Raw genomic sequence first — 14,323 nt, 5'->3', positions numbered from 1 at the left:
ATTGCACTGGTTACCCATACAGTACAGTATTCAATTTAAAATTCTCACTCTCATCCACAAAGCTCTCCACAGTTCTGCACCCCCCTATATCTCTGCACTCATCTCAGGCTATCACCCTACCTGTGCTCTACACTCTGCAAATGCAACTAACATCCACCGTAATCCTAACCTCTGCCTCCCCTCTGCAAGATTCTTCTCGAGCTGCACCAGTTATCTGGAATGTCCTACCCCAAGCAATTAGGTTTTAGGAGCTCCATAAAAACATATCTTTTTAGGTTGGCCTAGCACATCCTCTAATCTAACTCTTGCCCATTCACCCCCCCTCAACCTCGTTCTTCAGAGCCTGATCCATCAGTATCCACCACACCTCATGCACTCAGAAGCACTACAGATATCGTCTGGTGATCGGCTCATGAAGCTTTATATATACTGCACTAATTTGTTAAGATGTCTGGACCATTGTACAACACAAGCACTTTTTACATGCATCACCCCTGTCTCCTCATAGATTAAGCTCTTGCAAGCAGGGTCCTCATTCCTCTTGTTTAATTGTTGACTTTTTGCTGCTATGTAATATATGATTTTGTTTGTACATGAACCCCTCATTGTAAAGTGCTGAGGAATACATTAGTGCTATATAAATAAAGAATATTATTATGAATTACTATTGCTGTCTTTGCATTTAAAAAGCTGGAAGGAGAGAGAGAAAAAAATTGAAATAAATAAAGAGAATTACAAGAAAAATAGGTCCTAGGAGACCTCAGAGTGCCATACATCAATTTTCAGGCCTAGAATTGGGCCAAAAACAAATGTCAAGAAATTGGCTCATCTTTAGTTCCTATGACGTGTTTTTGCTCTGCTCTCTCTAGGTTACCAAGACTATGGAGATTACTGGAGAGGAAATTATGAAACCTTGACTGATGATATCAAATATAAATACAGCAGGGAAGACTTGATGAATGATGTGAACAAGACCTTCTATGAGGTATCTAAAAAACATTAAAATTGTAATTCTAATCAGGGTGCGATTCCTAACCAGGCTTTCTTGAAACCTGGTCAGGTGTTCCTAAGAAGGCAGCTGTGGGAAGAGCTGTCATCAAGGATACCTAGGATACCCCCAACAATTATAAACACAATTATTAGATGATTGAATGCTATTCCCTCTCTATACCATGTTTCTTTGAGGTAAGACTGTAATTAAAGCTTAAACAGGAGTGAAAACATTTCAGTGCAGCGGTGTAGCTAAAGGTTCATGGGCCCTGGTATAAATGTCCACCTTGGGACCTCCATGCGACTTCTCTTTGCGACAGCTGGCTGCTCCCTGCATATAACCTACAGTGGCATTGCTTATAATGTTCCCGCTTAGCCTTTGTAGCTAGTGAACAGGAAAATGAGTAACTGCTCCCCCTAAGCAAGGCAATGCAGAACCGCTACTTTTGCTTGGATCGACCACCAGAGGACACAGGCAGCTCTGTAAGTAGCACCAATCACCACACTACACTACACCCCTCCCTGTCACTTATTAACCCCTGATCACCCCATATAGACTCCCTGTAAGGCTCCATTCAGACGTCCGTATATGTTTTGCGGATCCGCACATTGCCAGAACTATATAGAAAATGCCTTTTCTTGTCTGCAATTGCGGACAAGAATAGGACATGTTCTATAGGCTCTACAAAAAACGCAGTGTTCGCCCGATCAGGCACACTTGCGTTCAGTCCGCCCCACCGCAGTGACAGAAATATTTTTTTCTGATCACTGCAAAAACACCATAAAATTGCTGCGGCGCTATAAAGATCACTTTTGAGGGACATGGCGAGTTCATGGCGAGTTCATATTCCACTAACTTGTGACAAAAAATAAAATCTTACATGAACTCATCATACCCCTCACGGAATCCAAATGCGTAAAAATGCCCTGTGAAATCCTAAAGGTACTCATTGGAATTTGGGCCCCTTTGTGCATCTTGGCTGCAAAAAAGTGTCACACATGTGGTATCGCCGTACTCAGGATAAGTAGGGCAATGTGGTTTGGGGTGTATTTTTACATATACCCATGCTGGGTGAGATAAATATCTCAGTAAATTGACAACTTTGTATAAATTTTTTTAAAAAGTTGTCATTTACAGAGATATTTCTCACACACAGTATGGGTATATGCAAAAATACACCCCAAAACACATTGCCCTACTTCTTCTGAGTACGGTGATACCACATGTGTGACACTTTTTTGCAAGGTAGGTGCGCAAAGGGGCCTAAATTCCAATGAGTACCTTTTAGGAGGGCATTTTTAGACATTTGGATTCCAGACTTCTTCTCACGCTTTAGGTCCCCTAAAAAGTAGGGCAATGTGTTTTGGGGTGTATTTTTACATATACCCATGCTGTGGATGAGATAAATATCTCTGTAAAAGACATCTTTTCCCATTTTTTATACAAAGTTGCAATTTTACAGAGATATTTCTCTCACCCAGCATGGGTATATGTAAAAATACACCCCAAAACACATTGCCCTACTTCTCCTGAGTACGGCGATACCACATGTGTGACACTTTTTTGCAGCCTAGGTGCACAAAGGGGACCAAATTCCAATGAGTATCTTTAGGATTACACAGGGCATTTTTTACGCATTTGGATTCCAAACTACTTCTCACGCTTTAGGGCCCCTAAAATGCCAGGGCATTATAAATACCCCACAAGTGACCCCATTTTGGAAAGAAGACACCCCAAGGTATTCCGTGAGGGGTATGGTGAGTTCATGTAAAATGTTATTTTTTGTCACAAGTTAGTGGAATATGAGACTTTGTAAGAAAAAAATAAAAATAATAATTTCCCGCTAACTTGTGACAAAAAATAAAAACTTCCATGAACTCACTATGCCTATCAGCGAATACCTTAGGGTGTCTACTTTCTGAAATTAGGTCATTTGTGGGGTGTTTCTACTGTCTGGGCATTGTAGAACCTCAGGAAACATGACAGGTGCTAAGAAAGTCAAAGTGCGTAAATACATTTTTTTGCACCATAGTTTGTAAACGCTATAACTTTTACCCAAACCAATAAATATACACTTATTGCATTTTTTTTAATCAAAGACATGTAGAACAATACATTTAAAGAAAAATGTATATAGAAATGTAGTTTTATTTGAAAAATTTTACAACAGAAAGTAAAAAATGTCATTTTTTGGGCAAAAATTTCGGTCAATTTTGATTAATATAAAAAAAAAGTTAAAATGTCAGCAGCAATGAAATACCACCAAATGAAAGCTCTATTAGTGAGAAGAAAAGGAGGTAAAATTAATTTGGGTGGTAAGTTGTATGACCGAGCAATAAACGGTGAAAGTAGTGTAGTGCAGAATTGTAAAAAGTGGTCTGGTCATTAAGGGTGTTTAAGCTAGGGGAGCTGAGGTGGTTAAAAGACATCCACTATAACAGTGACATCCACAGCCCCCGCCCCTTAACACTGCACCCCCCCCCCCCCACAGTGCCCCGTCTCATTAAAATGGGACCTCCACAGCAGCCGACCCCCTTAACTTTGACCTTTACAGAAGCCTGTCCCTTTAACAGTGAGTTTCACAGCACTCCACCCCCTTGACAGTGACCTCCACAGGGACCAGACCCTTTAACAGTGACCTCTACAGCACCAGACCCTTAACACTGATCATAGGTTACTACAGTCCCCTTAACTGACCTCAACCATTCCCGGCCCCCTTAACAGAAACCTCCACAGCAACTGCCCCTTTAACAGTGACTGCCAAAGTACCCCGCTCCCTTAACAGTGACCTCCACTGTACCCCGCCCCTTTACAGTGACTTCCACAGAGCTTCGTTCCCTTAAATGTCACTTCCACAATACCCCACCTCCTTAACAGTGACCTCTACAGCACCCCGCCCCTTAACACTGACCTACATAGCGGACCATCCCCTAAACTGTGACTTCCACCGTTCCCTGACCCCTTAACTGAGACCTCCACAGTGTCAGCCCCTTTAACAGTGACCTCCACAGCATCCCGCCTCCTTAACAGTGACCTCCACAGCAGCCGCCCCTTTATTAGTGACCTCCACAGTACCCTATCTCCTTAACAGTGATTTCCACAACATCTGCCCCCTTAACAGTGGCCTCTACAGCAATCTGCCCCTTAACACTGACCTCCATAGCAGACCGTCCCCTTAACTGTGACGTCCATATCAGCCTGCCCCTAGGATAGCCAGAGGTCCAATTTTAAGCCGGACAGTCCGGCTTTCAGACTCCCTGTCCTCTGTCTGGCGCAGGGCCTGGATGAACACAGAACACAGGGATGTCCTTTTAAACAGCTCACTGTCTGAGTATGAGCTGCAGGGAGAAAGTCGCCCTCCCTCCCACCCCTGCAGCTGACAGAAGTTGATTTTTACCTCCATTTTTTTCAATACCCGTCGGCTGCGGAGTGGGGGGGAAGTGGTCTAACTGGATTGGGGCGTGGTTTATTGGTACCTAGGGGCGGGGTTTTTAAGTCCATCTTCTGAATGGCCACCCTACCTGATCCCTTAACTGTGACCTCCACAGCACTCTGCTCCCTTAACAGTGTCATCCACAGCGCCCTGCCCCTTTAAAGCTGACCTACAGCAATGAAGAAAAATGGCTGAGTTGTTATGGAAACCTGGTGTAAAACTGTGTGTATGTGTAGACTAAGGACCTGCAAACTTCTATTGGCTAATAAGGGACATGTGATCCGTGTGTATGGCAGTTGGGATATGAAGAGAAAGACCTGCAGGCTTCTAGTAGCTAATGTACAGTGGCGGAAATAATTATTTGACCCCTCACTGATTTTGTAAGTTTGTCCAATGACAAAGAAATGAAAAGTCTCAGAACAGTATCATTTCAATGGTAGGTTTATTGTAACAGTGGCAGATAGCACATCAAAAGGAAAATCGAAAAAATAACTTTAAATAAAAGATAGCAACTGATTTGCATTTCATTGAGTGAAATAAGTATTTGAACCCTCTAACAAAAAAAGACTTAATACTTGGTGGAAAAACCCTTGTTTGCAAGCACAGAGGTCAAACGTTTCTTGTAATTGATGACCAAGTTTGCGCACATTTTAGGAGGAATGTTGGTCCACTCCTCTTTGCAGATCATCTCTAAATCCCTAAGGTTTCGAGGCTGTCTCTGTGCAACTCTGAGCTTGAGCTCCCTCCATAGGTTTTCGATTGGATTAAGGTCCGGAGACTGACTAGGCCACTCCATGACCTTAATGTGCTTCTTCTTGAGCCACTCCTTTGTTGCCTTTGCTGTATGTTTTGGGTCATTGTCGTGCTGGAACACCCATCCACGACCCATTTTCAGTTTCCTGGCAGAGGGAAGGAGGTTGTCGCTCAGGATTTCACGATACATGGCTCCGTCCATTTTCCCGTTTATGCGAATAAGTTGTCCTGTGCCCTTAGCAGAAAAACACCCCCAAAGCAAAATGTTTCCACCCCCATGCTTGACGGTGGGGACGGTGTTTTGGGGGTCATAGGCAGCATTTTTCTTCCTCCAAACACAGCGAGTTGAGTTAATGCCAAAGAGCTCTATTTTGGTCTCATCAGACCACAGCACCTTCTCCCAGTCACTCTCTGAATCATTCAGGTGTTCATTGGCAAACTTCAGACGGGCCTGCACATGTGCCTTCCTGAGCAGGGGGACCTTGCGAGCCCTGCAGGATTTTAATCCATTGCGGTGTAATGTGTTTCCAATGGTTTTCTTGGTGACTGTGGTCCCTGCTAATTTGAGGTCATTAACTAACTCCTCCCGTGTAGTTCTAGGATGCTTTTTCACCTTTCTCAGAACCATTGACACCCCACGAGGTGAGATCTTGCGTGGAGCCCCAGAGCGAGGTCGATTTATGGTCATTTTGTGCTCCTTCCATTTTCGAACAATCGCACCAACAGTTGTCACCTTCTCTCCCAGCTTCTTGCTAATGGTTTTGTAGCCCATTCCAGCCTTGTGCAGGTCTACAATTTTGTCTCTGACATCCTTGGACAGCTCTTTGGTCTTTCCCATGTTGGAGAGTTTGGAGTCTGCTTGATTGATTGATTCTGTGGACAGGTGTCTTTTATACAGGTGACTAGTTAAGACAGGTGTCCTTAATGAGGGTGACTAATTGAGTAGAAGTGTCTAACCACTCTGTGGGAGCCAGAACTCTTAATGGTTGGTAGGGGTTCAAATACTTATTTCACTCAATGAAATGCAAATCAGTTGCTATCTTTTATTTAAAGTTATTTTTTCGATTTTCCTTTTGATGTGCTATCTGCCACTGTTACAATAAACCTACCATTGAAATGATACTGTTCTGAGACTTTTCATTTCTTTGTCATTGGACAAACTTACAAAATCAGTGAGGGGTGAAATAATTATTTCCGCCACTGTAGGTCATGTGATGTGCCATATTTGCATTGTTTGGGAATATCTCAGGAACGGTACATCCTAGAGAGCTAAGACACCTGATGTACCTGATGTATACTGCACCTGTTATACCTTATACCTCACCCACTGGGTATACTACATACCTGTGTCCACTGCATCTATTATACTGTATATATATATATATATATATATATATATATACACACACTCACCTAAAGAATTATTAGGAACACCTGTTCTATTTCACATTAATGCGATTATCTAGTCAACCAATCACATGGCAGTTGCTTCAATGCATGTAGGGTTGTGGTTCTGGTCAAGACAATCTCCTGAACTCCAAACTGAATGTCAGAATGGGAAAGAAAGGTGAGCTACAACATCAGAAGACCCCACCGGGTACCACTCCCCTCCACTACAAATAAGAAAAAGAGGCTACAATTTGCACGAGCTCACCAAAATTGGACTGTTGGAGACTGGAAAAATGTTGCCTGGTCTGATGAGTCTCAATTTCTGTTGAGACATTCAAATGGTAGAGTCCAAATTTGGCGTAAACAGAATGAGAACATGTATCCATCATGCCTTGTTACCACTGTGCAGGCTGGTGGTGGTGGTGTAATGGTGTGGGGGATGTTTTCTGGGCACACTTTAGGCCCCTTAGTGCCAATTGGCCATCGTTTAAATGCCACAGGCTACCTGAGCATTGTTTCTGACCATGTCCAGCCCTTCATGACCACCATGTACCCATCCTCTGATGGCTACTTCCAGCAGGATAATGCACCATGTCACATAGCTCGAATCATTTCAAATTGGTTTCTTAAGCATGACAATGAGTTCACTGTACTAAAATGGCCCCCACAGTCACCAGATCTCAACCCAACAGAGTATCTTTGGGATGTGGTGGAACGGGAGCTTCGTGCTCTGGATGTGCGCCCCTTAAATCTCCATCAACTGCAAGATGCTATCCTTTCAATATGGGCCAACATTTCTAAAGAATGCTATCAGCACCTTGTTGAATCAATGCCACGTAGAATTAAGGCAGTTCTGAAGGCAAAAGGGGGTCCAACACCGTATTAGTATGGTGTTCCTAATAATTCTTTAGGTGAGTGTATATATATATATATATATATATATATATATTGTGATACCAATGCAGGATTGGTGGCTGAAGGGAGGTATATTTCTCCAAGATTCTTCTCCTGTGTGAAGTAGCAGAAAGACTCACCTGTGAGGTAATGAATGAAGCAGCACTGAGGGTGGGGATATAACAGAGCCAGGAGGTCAGTCAGTCTCTCTCTGCCTGGGGACACAGAAAGTCTGTCTGTGTGAGTGAGACAAACGTGAGTAAAAGGTGGCTGAAAGTCTTGTTTTGTGAGCTGACAGGGAGAAGCCCTCCAGCAGGTAGACAGGGACGTTATATATGTAGTAAGTGCCGGACAGGTGAGGTTTTCTTTTGCTGTTTTGTTATTTTTATTTGCAACCTTATGAATAAACCTGGCTACAAGTCAGCTTAAAACGTATTCCTCGGCTTTTGGTCTGAATCAGAGGGAACAGACAAGTGTCCTTTGACCCCAGCAAAGTCGATCCCAAGCGTAACCCCTCACAATATATATATTATATAGAGCAGTGTACTAATGTGAGAAGTACAAGGTATATGCAGTGTGTACAGAGATATGTGGTCAGTGTGTATATATATATATATATATATATATATATATATGGTTATTGTGTGAGATACATAAGGTAATAGTGGTTGCAACGTCTGCAGTATTATATATATGATTAATAATAGGGAAAGGGGGGGGGGCAAATTAAGAGAAAGGAAGAAGACCTCCTCTTACCACTCCATTCTAGTCTCAGTGGAGAGCTCATACTGCAGTTCTTCTCCATGCTGTTGGGGGTTAAAGGACCTGTGATGATGATGTAATCACATGTCCTGGCAGATGTTCATACGTAACCTGGGAACTACACCATGGTCTGTGCAGTTACTTTACTAAATGTACAAGACCTGTGATGCTGAAGATGTCATCACAGCCTGGTCGTGGCAGATGCTCCTATTTAACCTAGCAACCACACCTAAGTGAACCCCTCGTTCTTCACATTACCCTTGATGGTGGGGATAGACTTTCCCGAAGGGGAAAACCAGGTCGTTACCTCTTGAGGAGGACTGGCACACAAGGCAGCTTGTCCAGACAGACCAGGAGGTACCAGAGCAAGGTACCAGAGGTACAGACATAGTCAGCATAGTCCAGTCATAACCAGGAGCAACAGTGCAGGACCGAAGGAAGAGGCAGAGGCGAAGTCAAACAAGCAATAGGTCAGGGCAGGTGGCACAGGTACAGGTCAGACAATCCGGGTCGGCAACAGGAGAGTCCAGGCAAGCAGGAAGGAATCAAGCAGGTAGCAGAGTCCAGGAACACAAGCAGAGATATCAGCAACCTTTGCAGGACACTAGGACCTTGACACTTAGGCATCTGGGAAGGGGGCTGAGCTACTTATATACATGCAGGAGGGATTAGTCAGCGAGGTCAGATGATCTAACCCATAAAGCACAGGAAGTGACACGCACCAGCCCTTAGGGCCGCTTCACACGAGCGGATGCCGTGCGTGGCATCCGCTCCGTGAAAGAGGGCCAAGACCCGCTGAAGGCTGCAGAGGCACGGAGCAGTAACATGACTGTTAATGCTCCGTGCCTCTCTGTGATCTCTTTACTACGAAATCACAGTTGTCACTGTGATTTCGTAGTAAAGAGATCACAGAGAGGCACGGAGCATTAACAGTCATGTTACTGCTCCGTGCCTCTGCAGTCTGCAGCGGGTCTTGGCACTCTTTCACGGAGCGGATGCCACGCACGGCATCCGCTCGTGTGAAGCGGCCCTTAAGAAAGAGATGCAGGGAACAAGCAGCAAGCAGGGCTGAAAGGAAACTGTGGAGCGGATCCCGGAGCAAACAGTACATACAAGGACAGAGCCCAGGACTGCATCGGTGAATGGGGAAGCACTGGCAGAAGATCACCGCTGAACACAGCTCCTGAGACCGCAGCGGTAAGCGGGGGAACAGCGGCGCACAACAGCCGCAGTTCTTAGTAACAGTTTTAGGCTTTTGGGGTGGCCCCATTTTCACCTGGCTAGAGAGTAGTTCCTGGCAATTCAGCTAAGAGGAAAGGTGTGGATGATGCTGTTGGTGTGTAAGCCAGACAAGCTAAAGCAGGAGAGGATATAGAGGACTGTGCAGCTGTAACTGTAGGACTGTGCAGTTCTCACTATGATCATTGTTCGCATTTACACCTTGTGTGGATGTACCCTAAGTTATGCTCACACGTAGCGAATACGCCACCGATTTTCTGTCCAGATCTGCAGTGGCTTACAGTAGCAGCAAAGTGGATAAGACTTTCACAAATCTCCTCCACACTCTGCAGAAAAATATCCATGTGGAAATAGACGTGCATCATTTTAGTCTGTGGATGTTTACCATGGATTCCACTCTTTTACCACGGCAAATAGGTGACAAAATCTGCACAATGTACTGCAGCTTAGCACATCTTCCTTTGCCAACCTTTTCCCTGCTGCAAGCCTCTGGCAAGTGTTGCTAAAGACATTTATATTCACTTAAATGGGAAAAGTTCTGTTCTCTACACAAGGCACAGATGACTGCCTCCAGCGCCAGATCTAGTTTGGAACACCTGATCAGCAGGGATGCCAGGTGTTAGACCTCTGACAACTAGGAAACCCCTTGAAGGGGCAACCAGTTTGAACCAGTTTGTAAATCGTCTTGGTTATGCTTATTGTACTTATTGTATTATTATGTATGTGCACCCTTATCATATGTACAGCACCATGGAATGAATGGCACTTTAATAATAGATAATAATAAAAAATAAAAAAAAAGGTTTGGGCACAGATTCCTTATGCCATTTTCATATATATTGACTAACAGTGGTATGCTGATCTTATCAATGAGATAACCTATAGTATTTCTATCCAGATCTTACCGCTCTACAAGGAACTCCATGCATATGTCAGAAGCAACCTGCAGAAACATTATGGTTCACAGTATATTGATTCCACAGGATGTCTTCCTGCCCATTTACTTGGTAAACTTTTTCAGAAACTATAATACGAATGTTACTCATTTTATTCAACTTGTTGTTTTTCTTCTAAGTATTAGTATTTGTTATTGGCATTATTATAGTATGTATGTAATCATTACTACTAGCTGAGTTATTCTTCCTCTTTCTTTCCCTCAAGGTGACATGTGGGGAAGATTTTGGACAAATTTGTACCCTCTTGTAGTCCCCTATCCAGATAGAGAAAGCATTGATGTTACACCTACAATGGTTGCACAGGTAAGACTTCAGATATGCTGGAATATACTGAAAAATCTACATAATTGTGGTTTTTAATACTTGATATATTCATCATAACGCACCCTAACCACCTGGTAGAGGGGATTTGTTTGCCCCCATCTACACTCTTGCTAAGTCAAATGTTTTGACTACCCATTTTCTTCAGCAATACAGTCAACCTGTGCTGGACCTACTCTCTTCAAGGGCCCTATACTTGCATGACCTGGGCCCCATCAGTGAAAAACAAAAACAAAAACAAAACAAAAAAAAATATATATATATATACACTATTGAGTATACCCCTGCCCCCCAGCCCTAGTGCTAAAGGCATATTTAGATGGACATACCATTCAGCACTATCAAACATACAGGAGAATACAGCACTATATACCTGTTATATCCAGTGATGTCTTCTCTGATGTAGATGTTTTCTTTCCTCATCTTCTCCATTGAAAGCAGCATCTTTCAGGCATGTCTCATCTCTGCAGAGTTTGCAGACATCCTAGATTCCTCACTTTTCCATCATCCTTCCCCTCTTCGTGCTCCAAAAGTTTCATCCTGATGTCACCCCTAATACTGTTCCTGTTGTGCTCCCCAATGCTCCCAAATACTACACTGCAGAAATAATAGTGCCATAAAGATAGTACCCCCAGAGTAAAATTATTCCTAAAAGTCCCACCAATAGTAATTCTCTACCAGAGTTCTCTAATTACACTGAACAAAAATATAAACACAACACTTTCGGTTTTGCTTCCATTTTGCATGAGCTGAACTCAAAGATCTAAAACATTTTCTACATACACAAAAGACCCATTACTCTCAAATATTGTTCACAAATCTGTCTAAATCTTTGTTAGTGAGTAGAGTTGAGCGAACACCTGGATGTTCGGGTTCGAGAAGTTCGGCCGAACATCCCGGAAATGTTCGGGTTCGGGATCCGAACCCGATCCGAACTTCGTCCCGAACCCGAACCCCATTGAAGTCAATGGGGACCCGAACTTTTCGGCACTAAAAAGGCTGTAAAACAGCCCAGGAAAGAGCTTGAGGGCTGCAAAAGGCAGCAACATGTAGGTAAATCCCCTGCAAACAAATGTGGATAGGGAAATTAATTAAAATAAAAATTAAATAAATAAAAATTAACCAAAATCAATTGGAGAGAGGTTCCATAGCAGAGAATCTGGCTTCCCGTCACCCACCACTGGAACAGTCCATTCTCAGATATTTAGGCCCCGGCACCCAGGCAGAGGAGAGAGGTCCCGTAACAGAGAATCTGTCTTCATGTCAGCAGAGAATTAGTCTGCATGTCATAGCAGAGAATGAGGCTTCACGTCAGCCACCACTGCAACAGTCCATTGGCATATATTTAGGCCCAGCACACACACAGGCAGAGGAGAGAGGTCCCGTAACAGAGAATCTGGCTTCATGTCAGCAGAGAATCAGTCTGCATGTCATAGCAGAGAATGAGGCTTCACGTCAGCCACCACTGCAACAGTCCATTGGCATATATTTAGGCCCAGCACACACACAGGCAGAGGAGAGAGGTCCCGTAACAGAGAATCTGTCTTCATGTCAGCAGAGAATTAGTCTGCATGTCATAGCAGAGAATGAGGCTTCACGTCAGCCACCACTGCAACAGTCCATTGGCATATATTTAGGCCCAGCACACACACAGGCAGAGGAGAGAGGTCCCGTAACAGAGAATCTGGCTTCATGTCAGCAGAGAATCAGTCTGCATGTCATAGCAGAGAATGAGGCTTCACGTCAGCCACCACTGCAACAGTCCATTGGCATATATTTAGGCCCAGCACACACACAGGCAGAGGAGAGAGGTCCCGTAACAGAGAATCTGGCTTCATGTCAGCAGAGAATCCGTCTGCATGTCATAGCAGAGAATGAGGCTTCACGTCAGCCACCACTGCAACAGTCCATTGGCATATATTTAGGCCCAGCACACACACAGGCAGAGGAGAGAGGTCCCGTAACAGAGAATCTGTCTTCATGTCAGCAGAGAATCAGTCTGCATGTCATAGCAGAGAATGAGGCTTCACGTCAGCCACCACTGCAACAGTCCATTGGCATATATTTAGGCCCATCACCCAGGCAGAGGAGGGAGGTCCCGTAACAGAGAATCTGTCTTCATGTCAGCAGAGAATTAGTCTGCATGTCATAGCAGAGAATGAGGCTTCACGTCAGCCACCACTGCAACAGTCCATTGGCATATATTTAGGCCTAGCACACAGGCAGAGCAGAGAGGTCCCGTAACAGACAATCTGGCTTCATGACAGCAGAGAATCAGTCTGCATGTCATAGCAGAGAATGAGGCTTCACGTCACCCACCACTGCAACAGTCCATTGGCATATATTTAGGCCTAGCACACAGGCAGAGCAGAGAGGTCCCGTAACAGACGATCTGGCTTCATGTCAGCAGAGAATCAGTCTGCATGTCATAGCAGAGAATGAGGCTTCACGTCAGCCACCACTGCAACAGTCCATTGGCATATATTTAGGCCTAGCACACAGGCAGAGGAGAGAGGTCCCGTAACAGACAATCTGGCTTCATGTCAACAGAGAATCAGTCTGCATGTCATAGCAGAGAATGAGGCTTCACGTCAGCCACCACTGCAACAGTCCATTGGCATATATTTAGGCCTAGCACACAGGCAGAGCAGAGAGGTCCCGTAACAGACAATCTGGCTTCATGACAGCAGAGAATCAGTCTGCATGTCATAGCAGAGAATGAGGCTTCACGTCACCCACCACTGCAACAGTCCATTGGCATATATTTAGGCCTAGCACACAGGCAGAGCAGAGAGGTCCCGTAACAGACGATCTGGCTTCATGTCAGCAGAGAATCAGTCTGCATGTCATAGCAGAGAATGAGGCTTCACGTCACCCACCACTGCAACAGTCCATTGGCATATATTTAGGCCTAGCACACAGGCAGAGCAGAGAGGTCCCGTAACAGACAATCTGGCTTCATGTCAGCAGAGAATCAGTCTGCATGTCATAGCAGAGAATCAGGCTTCACGTCAGCCACCACTGCAACAGTCCATTGTCATAAATTTAGGCCCAGCACCCAGGCAGAGGAGAGAGGTCCCGTAACAGACAATCTGGCTTCATGTCAGCAGAGAATTAGTCTGCATGTCATAGCAGAGAATCAGGCTTCATGTCAGCCACCACTGCAACAGTCCATTGGCATATATTTAGGCCTAGCACACAGGCAGAGGAGAGGTTCATTCAACTTTGGGTAGCCTCGCAATATAATGGTAAAATGAAAATAAAAATAGGATTGAATGAGGAAGTGCCCTGGAGTCCAATAATATATGGTTATGAGGAGGTAGTTAATGTCTAATCTGGACAAGGGACGGACAGGTCCTGTGGGATCCATGCCTGGTTCATTTTTATGAACGTCAGCTTGTCCACATTGGCTGTAGACAGGCGGCTGGGTTTGTCTGTAATGACGCCCCCTGCCGTGCTGAATACACGTTCAGACAAAACGCTGGCTGCCGGGCAGGCCAGCACCTCCAAGGCATAAAAGGCTAGCTCTGGCCACGTGGACAATTTAGAGACCCAGAAGTTGAATGGGGCCGAACCATCAGTCAG

General features: G+C 44.5%; 1 protein-coding gene across 1 annotated transcript in view; it reads left to right on the top strand.

The window, feature by feature from the left end:
- Positions 1 to 14,323, top strand: part of ACE2 (angiotensin converting enzyme 2) — a 91,589-nt gene that overhangs the window by 37,428 nt on the left and 39,838 nt on the right. Inside the window, exons 6-8 of the mRNA XM_044283721.1 lie at positions 870 to 985; positions 10,360 to 10,468; positions 10,623 to 10,720. Coding sequence (XP_044139656.1) covers positions 870 to 985; positions 10,360 to 10,468; positions 10,623 to 10,720 — 323 coding nt within the window. The remainder of the gene's footprint in view (positions 1 to 869; positions 986 to 10,359; positions 10,469 to 10,622; positions 10,721 to 14,323) is intronic.

Source organism: Bufo gargarizans, chromosome 3 (genome assembly GCF_014858855.1).
Source record: "Bufo gargarizans isolate SCDJY-AF-19 chromosome 3, ASM1485885v1, whole genome shotgun sequence".
NCBI classification, from domain to species: Eukaryota; Metazoa; Chordata; class Amphibia; order Anura; family Bufonidae; genus Bufo; species Bufo gargarizans.
Note: the sequence above shows the minus strand (reverse complement) of the source record. Positions and strands in the feature narration are given on the sequence as shown.